At 31.4% G+C, this 21,466-nt stretch overlaps 5 protein-coding genes and 1 non-coding gene across 13 annotated transcripts in view; 3 read left to right on the top strand and 3 right to left on the bottom strand.

Annotated features, from left to right (window-relative positions):
• Window positions 1-147: 147 nt before the first annotated feature.
• Window positions 148-3,970, bottom strand: Ctr1A (Copper transporter 1A). 6 transcript variants are annotated; one of them, XM_070643202.1, is made up of 5 exons: window positions 3,424-3,970; window positions 1,447-1,631; window positions 1,149-1,378; window positions 1,025-1,054; window positions 148-831 (listed from the first exon to the last, which is right to left on the bottom strand). In XM_070643202.1, exons 2-5 carry the CDS (start codon window positions 1,621-1,623, stop codon window positions 630-632), a joined length of 639 nt encoding a protein of 212 aa, XP_070499303.1. In that variant the 5' UTR covers window positions 1,624-1,631; window positions 3,424-3,970; the 3' UTR covers window positions 148-629. The 6 variants fall into 6 exon arrangements, with proteins under 6 accessions (XP_070499303.1, XP_070499305.1, XP_070499306.1 ...); XM_070643204.1 differs by lacking the exon at window positions 3,424-3,970 and adding an exon at window positions 1,860-2,151; XM_070643205.1 differs by lacking the exon at window positions 3,424-3,970 and adding an exon at window positions 1,966-2,151.
• Window positions 3,971-4,149: 179 nt separating this feature from the next.
• On the bottom strand, window positions 4,150-6,202 carry Atf6 (bZIP_ATF6 domain-containing protein ATf6). The gene is made up of 4 exons (XM_070643201.1): window positions 6,043-6,202; window positions 5,844-5,971; window positions 4,622-5,786; window positions 4,150-4,560 (listed from the first exon to the last, which is right to left on the bottom strand). Exons 1-4 carry the CDS (start codon window positions 6,062-6,064, stop codon window positions 4,280-4,282), a joined length of 1,596 nt encoding a protein of 531 aa, XP_070499302.1. The 5' UTR covers window positions 6,065-6,202; the 3' UTR covers window positions 4,150-4,279.
• A 168-nt stretch (window positions 6,203-6,370) lies between these two features.
• pps (protein partner of snf) lies at window positions 6,371-13,655 on the top strand. 2 transcript variants are annotated; one of them, XM_070643094.1, is made up of 5 exons: window positions 6,371-6,739; window positions 6,825-9,103; window positions 9,320-11,647; window positions 11,780-11,963; window positions 12,023-13,655. In XM_070643094.1, exons 1-5 carry the CDS (start codon window positions 6,619-6,621, stop codon window positions 12,715-12,717), a joined length of 5,607 nt encoding a protein of 1,868 aa, XP_070499195.1. In that variant the 5' UTR covers window positions 6,371-6,618; the 3' UTR covers window positions 12,718-13,655. The 2 variants fall into 2 exon arrangements, with proteins under 2 accessions (XP_070499195.1, XP_070499194.1); XM_070643093.1 differs by having other exon boundaries at window positions 12,020-13,655.
• An 895-nt stretch (window positions 13,656-14,550) lies between these two features.
• Window positions 14,551-17,761, top strand: LOC139092834 (uncharacterized). Of its 2 annotated transcripts, none has more exons than XR_011544631.1 (5): window positions 14,551-14,797; window positions 16,095-16,364; window positions 16,623-16,783; window positions 17,125-17,370; window positions 17,444-17,761. XR_011544631.1 is itself a non-coding variant. In XM_070643380.1 (5 exons), the coding sequence occupies exons 1-5, from the start codon at window positions 14,755-14,757 to the stop codon at window positions 17,473-17,475; spliced, it is 594 nt and encodes a 197-aa protein (XP_070499481.1). In that variant the 5' UTR covers window positions 14,551-14,754; the 3' UTR covers window positions 17,476-17,761. The 2 variants fall into 2 exon arrangements, 1 of the variants encoding a protein (XP_070499481.1); XM_070643380.1 differs by having other exon boundaries at window positions 17,125-17,179; window positions 17,411-17,761.
• A 458-nt stretch (window positions 17,762-18,219) lies between these two features.
• The window catches only part of tun (N-terminal glutamine amidase tungus), a 32,246-nt gene continuing 28,999 nt past the window's right edge, over window positions 18,220-21,466 (top strand). The window contains exon 1 of the mRNA XM_070643197.1: window positions 18,220-18,763. Coding sequence (XP_070499298.1) covers window positions 18,684-18,763 — 80 coding nt within the window. The 5' untranslated portion in view covers window positions 18,220-18,683. The remainder of the gene's footprint in view (window positions 18,764-21,466) is intronic.
• TRNAL-UAG (transfer RNA leucine (anticodon UAG)) lies at window positions 20,598-20,679 on the bottom strand. The gene has a single exon. It is a non-coding gene; the product is annotated as a tRNA-Leu (tRNA).

The following is a 21,466-nucleotide window of genomic DNA, read 5'->3' as shown; positions in this document are numbered from 1 at the left end:
ATACAAATTGTGAAACATTTTTACGTACGTAAAAATTACGTAGCGTAGAATTTTAGCATGAAATTTGAAAATTTTCCGTTACTTTTATGCTGACTTGGAAACAAAAGGAACAATAAAGTATAAAAACAAAGGAATTATGATTGTGCATTTTTCTATAAAATATGTACTTTTTACGTTTATTTGTCTGAGACACATTTTACACTTGTTCAATATTTAAAGAATAATATGGATCTATCTTAACTAATATTCTCATGATCATGTCGATAAGTTTCAGTTGAAGCATGTAATTTCCTATATCATTTTGTTTGTTTCTGTATTCAGAGTCATGTAAAAAAACTTTTATAAAACTGGATTAAAATTACTCCTACCAAAAAAAAATCTCTGTATTTTATGAGACTTGAGTTAGTTGCAATGGCTGTATCCTTAAAAAACTGTAATATATGCAATAACTAGGCAAATCTCATTGTTTTGTTCAAACATATTCTAACAAGGAATCTTAACCAGCTCCATAAATGATGAAATAAAATTTTAATTATGCTAAAGCAATTGTAAAATGATGAAATTCTTAATAACTTAATAATGAGACTCTGGACCCGCCTGAAGATCGAAGCTAGCGAGTCACGTAAAATTCAATGACAATGTTCCGTAACGTCCACGACAATTGATTTCTTCCAGCCAAATAGTAAATATCCCACCATAGCACCGAATACAACAGAGAGACATAGCCATGTATTATATGTCATGAATATCAACATAAGCATTAAGGATATTGTCACTTGGATCAAATGTAGGAACGACTGCAGAAGATGATCGAGTGAGAACATTGTAGGTCTGAAATATAAAAAAATATCAATTTTAATGAATCAGCTTTAATTAACAATTTTTATGAATGGCATGCAGAACAACATCAAGTATGTGCAATAATAATTAACGAGAAATCGTGCAGTTATTAGTTAGTACGCAAATTAAGAAATCAATGTTAGTCATTGAAACATAAATGTGAAACACAGCTTGATCGACTTACGGAGTACGATGCATAACTTCTCCAACCATGCTATTTTTTGTGTAGAAGGAACAAATACAAATGAAGAACAGAAATGTTTAAAATTTGAGATATTTCAATGACATTTCACAAATTTGATACTTACTGCACTACACGACTATCACCAGCTTCACCATTTGTGCCATTTTTATTTTCAGTCACCGCTCTATACTGTAAGTTATTATACACTTTCCAGAACAAACGTTCACGATAGAATTTGAGACCTTCATAGAATATAGCAAGTGCGAATATCGCCACCATGGAAAAGAATAATCCCGAGGTACTGCTTATCGTCCATTGTGTGAACAAAATTGTTTCATTACATCCACCGTGAAACTGAAAAGATACAGTAAACAAAAATTATTTTCGAGATCCAGTAAAAGATTATACCAAAATTTACTTACAGCCATTGACATCATATGTGACATCATGGCATGTCCTGAATGCATTGAATTATCCACTGGATCCATCATATTGTGATCGGAATGCATACTATGATCGTGATCATGTGGTATTTCTGTGGTTGCACTGTCCATTGAGGAATGATGATTATGATGCATGTGATGTGAATGATCGTCCATTATTTATGCTAGAAACAAGAACAATAATTGCTGTATTTAGATTTGATTGATTTCAATGAGCAGTTATGTAGCTCTACTAGTAGTACAGCAATGATAATTAATTTGTATATTGAGTGGCTGTCGTCTTCAATGAATAGTTTTTATAGTGAAATCTTGAACACAAAGGCGCAATTGGCAAAGTCGTAATTTAATATACTTTAAGACAATTTCTATCAACAAAAAATAAACTCAAGTACCAACAAATAGTTTATATCGACTGACTTGACTGATAAAGCACAAAATTGTCTCAATGCAGCAGAAAACAATTTCATGGCTTTAATTGTGTGCGTAAGTCATAATTACAAAAGCAGACGATCAGTTAGTTCTCTGTGATTTTCTCAAACTCTCAGAAGACCTTGAAAAACTTTAAAGTATGGATAGACACGACATAATGCAATTTTATTAAAATTCCAGCCATAAAATCCCAAAATTTAAATTTAAATATTTGACAAATGTCTCGACATTATTATTTACACGATAATCGCACATTTGGAAGTGTTTTTATTGATAACTGATTCTTATTTTCCCCAACCACACATGAAATAATGCTGGTGTATGGCTATTGAATAATAGGATAATAAAGTTGTTGTGGTTTAGATAACGAAAAAAGTAATTTCCAAACCAATATTAATTTAATTGCAGCTATGAGAGCTTATAATATGTAAAAAGTCGTGTGAACAGAGTTGAGGAAGTGCATAACAAATCTGATGAATGCATGAAATACTTTAATTAAATGTGAATTTGTTATATTGGAATTGATTGATGGATTTAAATTTGTGTGAATTTGGATCAATTAGTGGTTTGAGTCATTTGAATTTGAAGGATTTTGAGTGGCAACTCAAAATAATTTGTATGGTTTTGAAGCAAATTCAATTATATTAAGAACCATATGAATGTTTTTATGAGAATTTGTAAGGTTTTAAAAAATTGCATTGTTTCATAACATTTGGAACTTAAAAATTGTCCAATTTAAAACCCTACAATTGTTTTGAATTCGCTCCAAAACCCTACAAATGCAATTAAAATTCAAACTTGAACTTGACCGTTAAACTCAAACAAATATTCAATTAAGTATAAAAATCACTATCTGAAGTAGAAGCATTAAAATGCATTTTGCTAAGCATACAACATCTTATCAATGGGAATAAAATTATCAATAATCCAGAACATGCTGATAACGGACTTTCCCAACTCTGAATTTACAAATTACTTGAGAATAATAATAATATAAATTAACAATATATAGCTGGTAGGAACTCGTTTTTACATTCAATTGTAGATATAACATTTGCCTATATTACACACGTATAGATTTTAAATTCATCACAATTAAATCACGTTTCTGTCACACAAATCTATTTTCAATCTTCAAACTTCATTTGCTGTCCCATTTAAGAATTTCATGTTGAATATTTTTGCGATGGAACAATGCAGTTAATGTGAAAGTATCATTATCTTATGCTTCATGCTCTCAATTCTTTGAGGCTTTCTCTGTTTTTCGAGGCCCAATTTCAATTCTTTCCATTTTATACTTTGTAAATTACTATTAAAAATAGTTATTGCATAATTCTTTTTCTCTCTCTCTACCTCATTGCTGCCTGCCCGCTGATCGTAATAGTTTCTTTTGCACAAAAATACTTGAACTTAATATATTTTTCGGTGGAGGGAGAAACTGGATTTAATTTAACAAATTTCTTAATTGAATGGAATTTTTCATATTTCGAGCATCGATTCGAGTCTATGAACTTTAGTTCTATTTACCTTATATTTATTCCTTATCAGTATTGACGATGGAACTAAAATTTGACGATAAATGACTGTAGGTGGAAGAAGAATGAAGCAGATTGTTCCTTTATTACGTCACTAAATATTGAAGGATAATTGCCAATTATCTCTTTGTTCTCACTTATCAGCAACTGATATCAACTTTTATGATGTCAATTATTATGTGCTATTATTAAATTATTATCTAATAAATTCAACTTCTTATAAGAACTAAATTAAACTAACTGAAATGTCTTTTACTATAAATTATAATAAATCACTTAAAAAAAGCACTTTTTGTCTTATGAACGTAGAGAAAAAATTATTCTGTACACATGAGAAACAGAAATAATAATACAATATATTTTTTTAAGTCTTTCTTGTTGAACCTTCTCTTATTTTTTGACTGAAACGAGTTTCCTTAGCACATCTCATGCTAAAATCGTTATGTTATAGTGCTGTAAACGCGTTCATTTACGAAAAATCAGTTAAGAGTGTATTGATTGATTTACAGCCTATGGAAAGTGCTATACCAGACGATACTTGACTTGTGTGCATTTAGTATAAAAATTAGTATGAAAACCTTACAACAGTTTTACCATCTAGAATATAATTTGTATGGTTTTCAAATTTGAATTTTAGAAAACCGTTATTTTTTATATCAACTATTCTAGCAACTGTTATTTGCTGAAATTTGACATTAAACTCACAAAGACTGCAAGCTTTAGATTGTGTTAAATTAGGCTAATGCTAAAAACTTATTTATTATTATTTGTAAATATGCAGTAAAGATGTGTGTATAAATTAGTGTAAAGAATAGCTTAAATATTATAATTAGTAGCACTGTTAAATTTCATTTTCTAGACTTAATGGATGCAGTTGGTGAGAGATCAAAAGAAGGTCCAAAATATGGTGCAAATTTTGCCCTTTTAAATGGTTGCCTTTTGGATTCATCAAAACTATCCAAATTTACACGTGATTGACTTTCATTATTGCACAATGGAGTTTGTGTTGAATTTGAGTACGGAGCTTTAATCTCCTCTGGAATCGATTTTTCAGTTATTTCGATCAATGACGTGTTTAATATTATTGTTTCAATTTGCATCATTGTGATTTTATCGGACGTTAATGACTCTGTAATCGATAAATTTTTAATTAGCTAATGCCGTAGTCAGCATAACAAATGTTTACTTACCATTATTGCTTCGTGGCATGATTAAGTTCATTTTGATTATTTGACTGAAATTTTTTGGATAATCAATTGCCGGAAGTAACAAATGATCTGATTTGAATGAGAATAAGTAGAATGTATCTTCTTTTCTGTTAATTTCCTCAAAAAATTCGTGCAACTTGAAGAAACTTGTGTCGTAAAATTGGATATTGTCCAGATTCCTATTTCTTTCTTGCGAAACTTTCTTCTTAATTGCCGGTTTCTTCTTGATTCGTGAATGTTTAAGCATTTGGTCATGCGATTTTTCGTGCATTTTTGCCAATTTATCTTGAAACGGATCGGCCAAAAACTGATCATTATTAACAGTCACGTTGAATAAATCAGGTTGTGGAATCCATGATCGGATATTCTCAATGTTTGCCTTGCGAATTAAATTAGTTTGATTAAAATATAATGGAATCTTGTCATCACCCTCGACTTTATCACTTGAATTTGTAGTCGCCGTATAATTAGCATACAGTAAATGCCTTGCACTAAAGACAGTCGGCTGTGCCACAGTTTTCTTAATACTATTTGTTGATAAGAATATATTTCCGAAAAGTGGAAATACATTAAATCCAATCATGAATATTAATGCCAACAGTAGACTCGCATTCTTATTTGGTAATTTACTTGTAATCGTGCTTGCACAACGGCATGTAAAATTGCTGTAGCCCTTTAATCGCGCTTTTAGCAGTGAATTTTCTTCTTTTAGCATGTCATTCTCTTTGCGCAAGCTGTTTACCTCAATTTCTAAATTTTGTAAATAATCTTTCTTCTTCTTTCTTGATATTAAAGCACTTTCACGGTTTCTGATTAATCGTGCCTGTTTTATCAGCGCTTTGTCAATCGGCGAGTTTGTCTTACTGCTTATCAAGGAATTTTGATTTGTTTCTGAGTCAGAGGACGATGCATTCGAAGGTTTTGGTATTATCGGCATTATTTTCCGTTCTTGTCGTGCTATAGGCTGAATATTATACTTATTTTGCTGTAGTGATTGTATTGGTATGATTTGAATCTTCTGATATACATTATTATCTATTACAATCGGTTGTGGACTTATTGGAGGCGTTAATTGTGGATTTGAGATATTTTCAAAGCTGCAACTGCTTTCAGACGATATTGATTTTCTTGTATCTTCTGTTTCCGTCTGTAAAAATGTCACTATGTCATTTGTATAACTAGTTTTATTGTTTATGCTACACACCTTTAATTCATTCAGGAAACTCTCATTCAAAAAGTCATCGGGATTAATTGTATCGAATTCGCATACATCCATCTCAATATCTTCCGATTTGAAGATATCATACAGATCATTACTTATTGTCGAATTTGCTGTAATTAGAGAGTAAATAAATCGATTTTTTATGAATACTTTTGTTATTAATAGAAAATGACTTATTTACCTCGAAAACCTAAGAACTCCATGATTATTGCTTCACATTTAGCTTTAACTTCCTGCGCAAATAATTATTGCATGATTATTACTTTGATTTACGGCTATTATCATTAAAAATTTTATGCGAAAATTTATTTTTCTGATATGAATTCAATTAAAAAACATTAACTGAGTAAACATTTGATTAAAGCGCATTTGATAAAATCAACAAAAACATGTGACAGTCTGACAAATTGTGAAACGTTAGAACATTTTTTCAAAATATTCGCTAATAAAGGGAAGTAACTATTCGGTTGAAAAAAGTTCAATTCATTTCAGTTCATTTTATTAAAAAATCAAAGGCAAATTTTCGTAAAATAATTAATTTAACAAGTAAAAAGGAGATATAACTCGCCGAAAATTATTAAAACGATTAATATAATGGCAGAATTGATACGTAAGCAAGTTTAAAACGTGGAAAAATATAAATTAAGGTGTGAAAATTATAAATGAAAAATTTATTGAACGATTAGAGAGGGAGAGTGAGATAGAAGATAAAACAGCGCGTTCATATTTTTTTTCAAGCATAAAAAAAACATCAAAAATGTCACATTCAAATTTTAAACTAATTAACAATGATGAACCGATAAATAGTAATTTGGTCATTATTGTTAATAAAAATGGGGATGTTAAAACTGATACATTGGCGCTACAGAACTTATTAAGTAAGTGTTGCCATTTTGCCGCCGATTTATTTATATGTGTGTATGTGACTTGTAAAACAATTTTTTTCTTTTCTTTAATTTTTAGCTAGTCGCGAAACTCCCGAAACTGGAGTTACTGTAATCCGCGAAACATCACCAACTCCAAGCATTTCTGATGAAATTGAGGAAGATCGTGCTGATCAAATTGATTTTTTTCGACAACAATACATAGCTGAGCATCCAAATGCAAGCGAAGATGAAGTTGAACAACAAATCAAGAAGATTGGTGGAATCAATAATATTCCTCATGTTTCATTGAATCTGGAAACCTTTTATGCTCCAGATCAAGCGAAAAAATTCGCTACTGATGTGCTTCATTTAGGTGGAATTGAAAATCCATCAACATTAATGCCAATTGATTACAATTTCCGAAGACAAATCGTTCAAAATGATCATTGCTATACACCATTAACATTATCACCAAAAGAATCCACATCTAAGGAACCGAAAAAGTTAAAAACAAAAGCAGCAACAAAAGAACCGTCACAAACAACAAAAGGCAAAAAGGAAGCAAAACAATCAAAAACTCGTCAATCAACGTCAGTAAAAGATGAAGAGGATTCGAGTAATTCTGGTGACGAGGAAGACGAAGAAGTAGCTGATGAAGAGGAGCAATCCGAAGAAAGTTTCTCTGAAACGGATGACGATAATGATATGGACTTTAGTGTAAATGATCGTTTCGGAAAGAAAGGCAAGAAAAAGCGTAAATATCGACGACAGAAGCAAAAGAGCATGACATTTAAGGATTTTCTCGAAGGAGGCGGTGATATGAGTTCTATGGATGACGAACCTAAAAAGAAGTACGGTAAATCGTCCAAGAAAGGTCAAAATCCACGCGTATCAGGTAAAAGTATGGGCCCATCAACCTCGAAAAATACTCAACAATCAACAGTAAGAAAAATATCAAATCCAACACATCAAAATAAGAATGCCACATTGAGAAAAGAGATACAATCACCTCCTCTCTCATCGACTCCAAAATCGAATAATTCAACAGCCTCTACTGCTTCTTCCGTTATAGGACAAATATCAATACAATCAGCAGCTCCAGCAAAAAGTTCACAAGAGATCGAGTTTGTAGAATCTATCGTTAAAGATCTGGAAAAGTCATTTCCAGAAACAGACAACAAGAAGGCACAAATAGTAGTACCGACAACGACAACAACCGTAACAACAAACAGCATTCCAAATATCATGCAAATGATGGAAACAAATACACCGACAGAAGTAATTGATCAAAGTTTATCGACATTAGAACATATTGCAGATGGACATGTAGGAATTGAGGAAATTGGTGATGCATTAATAGCTGCTTTAGGAAATGAAGCTATCGATGAGCTTCTTAATCAAGGAGATTTAATGAATTTTGATGCAACAACTAATGTTAAACCAACTCAAAATATTGTATCATCATCGTCAGGTATTTTGTCACATAATGTCTCACAAACAATACTCTCAGACATGAATACATCACCATTGTCAGCTTCCACATCGTCTTCATTACCAAAGATTCTAAATAAACAAGCACCAGGAAAAGATCCTATAAAAGTTGTTAGAAATGGACGAGTTATAACTTTACCACCAATTGAAGCACCAGCAACAAGAGGTGCAAAACGACGTGCTCAAGGTGATTCGACTTCGCCAGTTGGAAAAGTCATTAAAACTGAAAATAAAACACCGTCAACAAAAGATCCAGATTCGAGAAATTCAAGTCGTCGATCATCACTTAATAAGAGTGAAAGTGGACGTAATAGTCGACGACAAAGTACAGCACAAGCAAATCCAGACGACGAGGATGAAATGAATTCAGATGCATCATGGAACTCGGAAGATGATCCAGATCGTTTATGGTGTATATGTAAGCAGCCACATAATAATCGATTTATGATATGTTGCGATAAATGTGAAGACTGGTTTCACGGTACATGCGTGAATGTAACAAAAGCAATGGGAAAGGATATGGAAAAGAAGAAAATTAAATGGCACTGTCCAAATTGTAAAAGTAATGCTGGTGCTGTTCTTAAAAAAGATCCAAATAAAAAGACATTAAATCAACAGAAGCTTACGAAGTTTTTCAGTAAACATTCGAAAGAGTTAACCGATGAAGACATACCGAAAGACAATGATTCACTTATGTGTGCTGTATGTCATAAACAGCCAGCACGAACAGATTCAATTTATTGCAGCGAGGACTGCATTAGAAATCATGCAACAAAACATTTGGATGATAATACACAGCCTAAAACGCCCACAACACCGACATCAACTAAACCAAATGCTGGTGATGGAAAACGAGGAAATGTCCTTAAAGATCAAAGTGGAAATGTAAGATCAAGACAATAGCTTTATAAAAATATATTTATTAATTTATTTATGAACTTTTTTGGTTATGTTAATATAAATTTTATGTTGTTGTTGGATATAATATACATGATTGACATGGATAAACATGTCAAAAACGTTCAGTAATCCTGCATTTCATTTCATTCCAGTTTATTCAAATTACTAAAATTCGTTATTTTTTCTGTTTACTTTTTTTAGGTCATTGTTTACGATCGAGTCAGTGGAAAATTATTGTCATCAAAGTTATGGCCGCATTTCACAAATCTAGGACAATGGCTTAGTCAGAATCCTAATTGTGAACCTGTTAAGCCTGGATCACATCAAGCAAATCAATTATTGTCAAAAGTATCAAAAAATGCACAACAACCGACAACTCCGACTGTTTCATCTCCAAAAGAAGCAATTACATCAACTTCCTCTCATCCACCAACTACTCCGCATGCAGCAACAAAACACCATCATCATCATCCACCGCCTGTTATTCCAGCAGATGAATTATTTTCAAATCCAGTTAAAATTAATACAGGCGCTAAGGAAGTCGTTCCACCTCCAGTTGTAAAGAAATCTATGTCTGTTCAAAGTCCTGCAATAAATCGTTCAAACTCAAATAATAATGCAAATAAAACTACACCAGCACGTCCACCGCTAACAAAACAATCAAGTGTTTCATCGTCAACATCCAGCAAAAGTGTTTCATCACCAAAAGTACAACCGGAAACGAAGAAAATTAAACGACAAATATCGGATGAGAAGCCACAAGCTCAAAGTACGCCGTCAAACAGTAAATTAAAGATTGAGTATGAGAGACAAAATGTCAGAACAAATTTAAAATCGACATTAATACAAAGAATGAAGGATATTGAAGACTCGTCAGTTCCTAAGATGAAAGATGAGGAAATTGAGAAATTTGCAACATCAATTGAGCATGAAATGTTTCGTTTCTTCAATAAAGATACTCGTGACAAGTATAAAGTTAAATTCCGTTCTCTTAAATTCAATTTGAGTGATACAAAGAACAAGACATTGATTGAAAGAATATGCATGAAAAAATTGACACCAAAACAACTTGTTGAACTTCCGTCATCGGAATTGGCAAGTAAAGAATTGTCAAAATGGCGTGAGGAAGAGAATAAGCATCAATTGGAGATTATTACAAAAGCTGAACTTGATGCATTGGCACAGACAAAAATGGTCATTAAGACACATAAAGGAGAAGAGATTTTAGAGACGAAAAATGCATCTGCTGATATTTCACTTCCGGAAGAAGACATTGAGTCAGCAATTGATAAAACTGTATTAAGTATTGAAGATCCACATCATAAATATGATTTAAGTCGATCAATTTCATTAAATGTCAGTGGAAATCATTCAGTAAGTTCTCCATTGTCATCACCATCAATCTCGTCATCAACTGGACGTAAATCAGAATCACATCATAATGATTCACATTCAAGAAGTCGCAGCAAGTCCCGAGGACGTGATCATCATCATCATCACCATAAATCATCATCAAAACATAAGAAAAATGAGCATAGACATCGAAGTAGATCTCCAAAACATCATCATAGCAGTCATCATCATAGTAGGGACAAATCGCATGAACATGAACATCATTCACGTGACAAGAGTCGAGAAAAGTCACTTGAAAGAGATCACAACAAAAAACGATCCGAGGATCATCATCATCATCATCACAGAGACAAAAGCAGGAGCAATGAGAAGGAGAAGGAACGTGAAAAAACAAATTCAAAGTCAAAGGATCGTGAGACACAAAAAGATTCCAAAAAGCATCATCATACTCATAATAAGGATACAAAGGAAGCTGTTGTTGTCAAAAAGGAAAAGGAAGAGCCTAAAGAGAATATAAAATTAATTCCTGAAATTAAGCCAGAACAAAAGGATGTGGATATTGTTGGTAAAATTCTTGATTCAATGGGCGTTCATCTTGATACAAAGCTTAAAACTGAGGATGATAAGACGGCAATTACAGATGAAATAAAATCGGAAGTGACGTCATCATCCTTAAATAATGACATACTGCCAGTTTCATTGGAACCAGTAAATGAGCATCAACTTGAGATTGAAATATACAGTGGAAATATGTATATGGCAGATGTTGCAAAATTCGATGTCACTGCCAGTGTCGTGTCAGGAAATGTTGATGATATAATTAAGCTATTTGCTCCACAAATGGAAATTGTTGGGAGGATTGAACCTAAGACTGTATGGGATTATTTGGGAAAAGTAAAGAAACTTCCAGGAAAGGAACTGGCTGTAATTAGATTCTCATCAACAGACGAAGCTGCATACTTTTCATTATTCAGTTATTTGCATTCAAGGCAACGATATGGAGTAATTAAGTCACCTGCACCGAATATTAAGGATTTCTATTTGATTACTGTCGAAGCTATTCGTCCATTACCGCCTGTATTATTGCCCATTGTTGGGCCTGGATTCATTGAGGGAGATGAACATAAACCGGATCTTTTACTTGGGGTCATACTTAAATTAACTCCAGAAGCTAGGGTAAGTTAACGGTTATTTATGATTTGAATTTTAACGGTTATTTTTGCTATAAAAATTTGAATTTTTGAAAACCGTTATTTTTCAAATTTTAAAAATACGTTAAATAAATTTTCTCTATTCTCTTATTTCCAGAATGTACAGAAGAAAGTACCTACAGTAAAGAAGTCTGCAAAAACACCCAAACCAGTAGAACACAATGTTCCAATTAAAATTCTTCCTACAAAACACAAGCAGCATTCACATTGCAGCAGTAGTAAATTAACAATGGGACTTCCAGAAGTTGAATCCGGTCACATGAAGTCATCTCCTAAAACATGTAAGATATTGGAATTTATTTATATTTAATTAAATTAACTTATGTCTTCTTTAAAGCAGCTCATTCTTCACGAGATGACGACGAGCCGTACGAACCACTTGATGAGGATTCCTTAACTCCACCACAAGTATATTCTCAACATAAGCCAGCAGCAAAACATCATGGACATCATTCAGGATCAGGAGGGAAATTAAATACAAGTGATGACTTAGAGTCACAAATGGAGCAATTAAATCGAGAAATTGAAAGACGACAAATGGAAATTCAGACATTAGCACAACAAAAAGCACTGGAACTGAATGAAGAGCAGGCAACAAAGATTTTCGAGAAAATTAGAGTGCCGCATAATTTATCAGAAATTTTATCAACAATTAAGGCAAGTGAGCCAAAACCTATGGAAATTGATGAGGATGACGAAGACGAGGAGTATGTGCCGATATCAGGAGCAGCAAAAGGTGGAATGCATGAATATCGTCCATCATCAAGCTATCCAAATGTTATGCAGCAACAAGCACCGATAGTGAATTCAATGATGGATATTGACGAACGTATTAACTTATTTAGACAGGAAATGCCAATGAATAATATGACTGCAGTTCCTGAACAGCCAAGCAGACTTGCATCTATGTCGGATGCAGATTTATTGGCTTTAGTTCCTGAAGATGCACTTCAAGCTCCTCCACCGCCAATCATATCCTCTAATAGTATTAGCGAACCTGCAATACCTGGACTTGAATATGAGATGGAACAATGAATTAATTATTTGTAAACTGAGTGAAAAATTCTGAGTAAATGACCAATTTGGGATCTAACAAACAATATTGGAAGTATTAAATAACTATCCAACGACAATAATTTTCAACAAAAAATCTGAATTTCCAAATTTTATTTGCATTTACAATTCTAATTAGCTTTTATGCCTGAATTTAAGTTAAATTCAATGGCTAATCCTAGATTTATTTTTAATCTTCGGATTTAAATTTTAATCCCAACTTAAAGTGTCTCAAATTGCTTGTTTACTGTAAGAATACTCACTGGACAGGCAGATTCTAAGTAAATCTATAAGAACTTAATCTATAAGCATCACCAATCTCATTGTACAATTTTAATTTTTAATATTTTTATGAAAACTTTTTTACAATATTATACTAAAAAAGGCCTAGCAGGCAATAAGCATGAAGACATGGCATTTATGTTTTTGTGCATTTATTGCCTGTTGGGGAATATTTCCTTAGTAAATACAATAATAGTGATTAATAATTGATTGTAACTTTGACATTTGATTATATGCATTAAGAATGTACGTTTACATACTAAAGTAATTGAATTAAGTAAAAAAAAAAGATTAAAGAAAGAAAAAATGATAAAAAACACGATCTTTTAATAAAATCCTTAAAATCTAATAACGCTTAAAAAACTGTAGACATAAAAGTTGATTGATTTTTTTTTTTGTCCTTCCGTATATCTTGAGAAGTCTCTGTAAGAACATAATGGAATGTGAAACAGAAGAGGATATTTGAAAATGTAAATCCGATAAATGCTGCACCATTTATATTTAATGAATAAGCATTTAGCGATTCAATAACCTTTTAAATATATGCTAAAATTATGTTTAAGCCATGAATCAAGCAGTTATAATCTAATTCTATTAAAAAATAGAAATGTAATAAATAAAAGATAATTTAATGTGTATTTATTTTGTAGTTTTTGTTTCTATTTTCATATTATTGTTGGATGACGTTTGTTATCTTGGCGAGTATTTTACAGAATGAAGTGAATTTGGAGACGTTCTGGATGGCTTGATGTCTTTGGACAGGATAATTGAATTGAAATTCTAATAACCGTTAAATGCAAATTTTAAAATTTTAAAACCATACAAATTCAAACAATTAAAGGACATTTGTGAAGTTTCTTAATAAATAACGATTATTTAAAATTGAAACCATACAAATTCGAATGATTAAAAAACATTTGTAAGGTTTTGAAACTGAAATGAACAAAAATTGATATTTTAAATTGGAAAACCATACAAATTTCAATCAAAACATTTGTAAGGTTTTCAAACTCAAATTAAATCCTTTTTGATTATAAATTACTCTCAGCCTTTCCCCACGCTATCTAGACCTTCACAGAACCATAAACCATGAATCACCCCATGCAATTAATTAAGCTATCATTGCATTATGTCTAATAATTCCTCCCATATGCGCCTTAATCACCCACTCACAATACCAACCATAAACTAATTTCACAACGCGTGTGTGTGTAAGTGTAAATGTGACTGCAACTGCCTCCTCTATTTTCATCCAAATACTTATCGATGATAATCCAAAGAAACTTACCGAAAACAGAAATGGTTAATTAATGAAATGATGAAAAATTAATCGTTAAAAGTGTCCAAAAGCTGGAAGAGATCTACGTGATTAAAAGAAAAGTTTATAACAAGACTTGAAATTCGTTTCATTTTTCATACTCATTACGCAGCATCTGCTTGACTTACAACAATGTCAACGTTTATATTTTTTTCTATATAAAAATCGGTGTTTGAGACTCAACAGGCATCATAGTCGATTGTTCTATCGAACAGTAAAGAGTGAATTTTAAGGATACGACGAGTCTTGTGGTTCTGTGCCCATTATTGGGACTGTAACAAATTTTTAGTGTATAATATTTTCTTAAACGTGCATCAAAGGATTCATAAATTCATTAGACACTTCCTACCTCATTTTTTTGGGATTTTGGTGCTTGATACTGCATTGTGAACTTTAATTTTTGTGTGCTTGCCGATGAGATGGACAACAATACCATTGGAATTATTTTTCTACTCATTACAAGTGAGTATCATGTCCTTTAAAAACTTTTCTTTTTGACATACACAAATGCCAACATGTGATCCATCAAATTATAGGAAGCTATTTTGGGTTAGGGTTCGGTTCTTCATTTATGATTGATAAAATAATGTGAACTAACTTTGAAAGTTTAAGTTTTGAGGAAGCAAGAGTCTCTAAGAATCTAAGAAGGATAATCAATCTTAATTTCCATATTTATAAAGTTAACTATCAGTAGATATTCTTGGTGCTTAAAGTTGCATAAAATAAAACATGTATCATGATTTTTTAAAGTTGATGAGAATTTGAGGCGTGTTTAAGATGTTTCTGATGCTATTTAACTATATTTTAAGGATTTATACTGCTAATATAAATTCTGATGTCGAATTCCTAAAGATCGATTCAATTCATGTCCAAATTTGATTTGATGAGGTAGAAATCCTTTGTGGTTTTTATGCAATCCACTGCTTCACTATTTCTGCTGATAATTCACGACTTTTCTGTATCTTTTGCTTAATTTTCCTAAAATTTAACAATTTTCTTCCAAGATTTATTAGAAACGCCATTTTTTGAGTTTACTCCATCTTGTTCTTGATCTATGGTAGTTCATTTATAGATTGTAAATTGATTTGCTAGTCTATAACAGTTTGAAATACAAATTTGAAAATTTCCACATTATTTGCGTCTGTTTGCTTTTAAAGCTTTTAAATTCCAAGTTAGATTGAAATACCCACTTGTTTTTAATTCAACATATCCAATAAATGCAACAGTAAAAAGCTTAGCCAGTAAAATAGCTAACAGATGAGAGAAATTTCAAGAAATCCAGCCATCTGGATGTTGGCCAAATTTTTATGATCAAAATATCAAACTGTTCTGTAAACTTCTTAGGCAACGCTTACGTCAATGGAAGTTATAGTCATTTTCAGTAAATCAGTCGCCTGAAAATCTGTTCAACATGACCATTAAGGCTATTTACTGATCATATTAACAAATTTCCAGCAAATTTCCTTTGTTTTCTGTTTTAAATCCAAAAACTTTTAAATTAAATTAATTAACTTGGCTATACAATCGATAAATGCACAAGAATCAATCCATGGATATATAAAAAAACAGTCAACATTGTTACTACGAGCCATGAATCACATACGACATTTTAAGCATCGAGAAGTAATTAAATTAATTTTTTTGTTTTTGGATATAGAACATCATACACATGGCATGGCATGGCATTGCGTAAAAAAGAGAATGAAAGCATTAAAAATTTACCACAACTTAAAATCTTTCCTTATTTATCTTTTAACAGCATCATTTGCGATGTCAAAGTCAATCGACGATTATGATAGCAATGATGTCAACGGAAATATAATTAATGATGGAATACAATCACATGATTATTATGGAGATTACATAGATGATATAAAAAGCAGTGAAATGACGAAGCGAACTCCGGAAATTTATTACAATGATAAAAGAAATATTCTTAGTGCATTGAGGTCGAAGATGAGACGATCAAATAATAAGCCTATTGAAGATGCTGAAGATAAATACAAATTTGCACCAGTTCTATCAGTTGGTGAGTGATTAATGGAACATACGTGAATAGATGTATCACCGCGAATAAGGGTTTAATTAAAAATGCCAATCGTTTGACTTTCCACGATGCGCTGATTTGATTGAAAATTTATTAGTTTTTTTCTATTACATCATGATTGATTTTATGCGATGACTATCAATAATTTTTTTTTTATCATTGAACAACATTTATTACTTTTATATAATTCATATTGAATCCACTCAGCATTCATTGACATTTTAATCATCCTTTAAATAGATGCACTGAATAATCTAAATGGATTCTTTGATAATTTGGCATCAAATATTCACACGATGGAATCAAGAAACTTGTTACCGAATCAAATGAGATTACTTGGTGAATCGGAATATCGTCCACGTACTGATCCTTACTCATCATCTGCTGCTTTTATCAATTCTGTAAGTTTCTATTTTTTTGACTTTTTAACGGATTTATGATGTTTAAAATTTCAGTTCTTTTTCTAATTTGCTATAATATTTTTATTTTTAAACGGATTTTTGAAAATTTAAATTTTTCAGTTTTGTCAAGTTCGTTAAAAGTTGCTATAATATTTTTCAAGTTTTAACGAACTTTTGAAATTCAAATTCATAGTTTTGATCACTTTCAAATTCTGAAGCTCGTTAAAAGTTGCTATAATTTTTCTTAGTTTTTAACGAAAGTTTTGAATTAATATTCTTAATCTGTTTAAATTCAAATTCCGTTACAAAATAAAATTTACAATTCTCAATCTCCCACACAGGTTCGTTCATATGCTCCATCAAAAAGCATAAGGAAGCTGCTTTCCTATCAACCAGGTGCGAATCTCCATAGCCATCCATTAATTACGAATCTTGTCCATAGGAAAGATAGATCTTAAACATGCATATCACACAAAACTATCACAAAATACTTCTTCTTATGTGTCTTCATATCAAAAATATATATAATTATGAACGTAATTTATGGGTGGTCAAAAAAAAAATATTTGATGTATGAAAAAGAATATGTAAGTGCTTACAATTCTAAATGTTATAAAATATTTACAGAATCCCATCGCAATTCAAATTTTTATGATCCAGTTTACAGCCGTCTCGGTTTAGGCAGACGCTAATGAAGCAGGAAGAACTTAAAATGAACTTTCTGAGTGCTGTCTGTTGATGCTTGTCCATCATCATAATGGAAAACTTTAAAGTTTCACTCAATTAAATGTCCAACGAATAAAAAACATTTTTTCTCCAGTATTATTCTCAAACACACACACATTCATATTTACCTAAATTAATATTATAAGAGATAAAACTATGATAAATTGACGATTAAGTTTTATGGGAAAAAAAACTAAGGAAAATTATGATAGCAGTCAACAATTAAATTAAATTATTAATCTTAAATGTAATTTAAAGCATATTTTAAAGTCATATTTATGTAAAACATGCATAATTGTAAAGATTTCTCAAGATGTGCTATTAAAATGTGAGATATTAGACAAAAACTAGCCAAATTTGTTTCATTCTTGCGATTAAAACGTGAATTCTCATAAATGACCGTTATGCTATAAAAATTTGAAACTTTTTATAGGAAGGATGAGATATTTGAATTTGAAAAAATGGTTGAAGACTGAATAAAACATGTGGAAATTTTGAATTTTCATGAAAGATACACAGTTTAAGCATTGATAATCATACTAACAAAGTCACAAGCCGTCACAATCCAACTCATTTCTGTAACGGAAAATTTGAACCAAAAAACCTCGAAAATTTCAAAAAAATTTATGTTGTTAAGCATAAAACGTGGTTTTCTATGAAAAAGAAAATTGTTACGCAAAAATCAGCTAACCTACATTGTGTTGGAAAATATTATTTATTTTAAATTCAGTCTCTCCGCAGTTAGCTTTTGTAAAAGTTGTGCAAAAAAGGACAGAATAGAAAAAAGTTATAATTTTGAATAGTTTTTTTGTTGTGTGATACTTAGCGCAAAAGTAGTAATAGAAAGCATAAAGATAAGTGCAAAACTAACTAGATTAATTATGTAAAATTATGAAAAATAATGCATAAAGTTAAAAAATGATAATTTTCATTCAATTTAAAAAGTGAAAAAGAGCCGAGAAAAATATTTTTAATTTCTATTAAGCATAAAAAGTGAAAGAAAGTAGTTAGGAAATTTAATCAATTTTTTAGTGTTCCAAAAAAGTTAAAAAAAATTAAATAAAAATTCCCCACTAGCAAAAAACGCCACAAAAGGATATAAAAAATTTTAAAATCGAGGATTTTCACCAATTTAATTGAGAACTAGGATAAATTAAGGAATACAGAGGAAAAAATGACATCAACTACAACAACAAATAATGACAATTTCATCCTATTTAAGCAGCCTGATTGTAGTTATGTTTCATGTTATTGGTAAGTTTAACATCTGATATTTCGAGAAAAATGTAAAAGCTCTCATTCCTTCCGTTCCGTGGATAAAATATGTCATCAAAAATTTACGACAAAACATAAGAAAAAAAATGAATTTTTTTGAAGATTTCGCCTCCTTCGTTTTACTTTTCCTTCATACACCAAAAACTGTAAATTATTAATGAATGTAACATCCAGAGCTTTCGAAATTAAAAAATATATACATAAAGAAATGAGCATGAACCAACAATATCTGGAGTAAAAATAAGAATGTGAGCCAAGTGTCTTTAAAAAAATTGTAATTTCATATCTTATGCTTATTTTGTTGTTTAAATGAGACTATTTAGTGCGATGAAAACATGGCAAATGAGTTGGGGATTAAATTAAAGACAACATAGTGACGAAAAAACAAGAGATACAAATGGATATCTCAGCTAGATACAGCAACGGAATGTATCTTGGATATTTTTTGGAGCAAAACATCTCATTCCACCCCTTTTTTTTCGTATAATATCATCATCTTCCTAATTTACACCCTCAACAATAAACCCACAGAATTTTATTTACTTTTTCTCTCCTCTCCGTTCCATCCGCTTGTTTTCCTATTACTTACTTACTTGCTTTTGCTCTTTCTACGGTGAATCTCATAAACTTTTTTTTTGTGCCATATTCTTCTTATTCTCATCTATACTACATGTATTATGATTGAGTGGGGTGGCTATTTGAGGGATTTTCAGGTGAGATTGATTAGGATTGACTTAAATTGTATGGGAAATTGACTTGGATCGAGTGGAAAATGGAACAGACTAAGCCAGATTTAATGAATTTGAAATTGGAAGTTGAGGGTAATATTTACTTGATTTTCAATAAGGCACACTTACTGTAAAAATTTTAAATTTTTGGACGCTACGCCTACATTTACTACAATCTTTCTTTTGTCATCTTCGAAATAATTTTAGTGATTCACTAAAGTGCACGCGGCACACAGTTGTCCATTAATACATTCATTGAACATTCATGATGTAGTTAGATTAAGAGGTTGAAGTGGGTAGTGGCATATTCAAGAAGCGATGGGTAGCCGACTATTGAAATGTTAAGCATGTCTCGAAAGCAGGATTCTGTTTAGGATAATTACTTACTTAATCTAACCGTGTTGTTGTGTGAAGCTTAGGATACAACAAACGGCTTTCCATCTGGCTCTGTTGCTGAATCTGTTACCTAGTCTGTACATATTGTCTGTCTGAATGTTGAGTTGACATTCTTTCAGGGTAGTCAGTTTTAAATCCTAAAATTTCCGTCTTAAAACTCTATGTCCATTAAGAAATTTGACTCTCGATTCTTCCTAAAATGTCAAACCCAACCTTATGAACATCAGCATCCAAACTTCATCCTCAAAAAATATCGATAGCCACCCCAAATCAAAGGAAGGAATAGAAAGAAGTCGATTATTTTTTCCATACTTCCTCCCCTCACCGACGAAAAAAAAAGAAAAAAGCTTTTCTCATTCTTTCCTTTCTGTTCTATTACACACACTTTGCCACAACTATAGGAACCTGTTGATTGAAATTATTATTATTGGAATTACAATTTTTATTTTCTTTTTTTCCTTCCATATCACGGATTTACTATGAAAATGAATTAATCCATTTACAAGTTTTTCCTGTTACTAATAATATGTTTTTGTATTCTATTGTGTGTTGTAAGGAAATTTTAATGTTGAAAATGAAATGCCATAAATTAAGCAGCAGGGGAAGAGAAAATTTCCATAAAACGGAATTAATTAAGGTATGAGCAGTCGAATGACAAAAAAAAATTGAAAAAAGTGCAAAAAAGAAATTGATAGTGGTGGGATTCGAACCCACGCCTCAAAAGAGACTGGTGCCTAAAACCAGCGCCTTAGACCTCTCGGCCACACTACCAGACATTGATGAGACAAAGCTTTGGCAAAAAACATACTTGAATCTGAACTGAAACGAATGTGAAAAAAAATCTCTTCTTTTTCCTTCCTTTCTTTTCGTGCACATATTTCTGACTCGATGTGTAGAGCTTTGCATTTCTTGTTGATTTCATAGCAAGCAGTGGAATAAAAAAAAAGCTTTATTTCTTTTACAACAATGGAAAATTCTGATATAAAACAATAAAAGCCAATTATAATAGAAAAGTCCCTTCTTGCTTTCCTTCATTAATGCATATCTACGTATATGAGTATAAAGCATTTAACATATTAAATATTTAACCTAGCATGTCATTTCCTCATAACATTAACTATATTAGTATTACAGTCTGTTGAATGATATGAGTAAAAGGATAGACAGAAAAAATGTATTAGAAAGAAAAATAAATTAGATAGAATAACGTGACGTCGCGTTTAGTTAGCATTGTCATCAAAGCGCACTTTTGGCAGTGATTCAATAATTAAAACAATAAATCAATTTGAAATGCAAATTCACAAAGAAAGTTTGATCAAAAAAATGTTGCTTTTGCTGAGATTCGAACTATTACCTTCAAAAGTGAATTTTGGGAGGATTTTTTTGTGTGATCGATATACTTCACTAGAGAAAGTTTCTGGATATTTCAAGAATTTTTAACGTTTTCTTAGAAACCAGAATTTCAAAACAGGAACCTGTCCCAGGCAAAAAACATACAATTTCTTGATCATTTGTATGGTTTTGTATGAATTTGTAAATATTTTGGCTTTGAATAAAT

Source organism: Chironomus tepperi, unplaced genomic scaffold, assembly GCF_022539635.2.
Source record: "Chironomus tepperi strain 1889 unplaced genomic scaffold, CSIRO-AGI_Ctep_v1 contig_309, whole genome shotgun sequence".
Taxonomy (NCBI): Eukaryota; Metazoa; Arthropoda; class Insecta; order Diptera; family Chironomidae; genus Chironomus; species Chironomus tepperi.
This window is presented reverse-complemented; position numbering and strand designations above follow the sequence as displayed.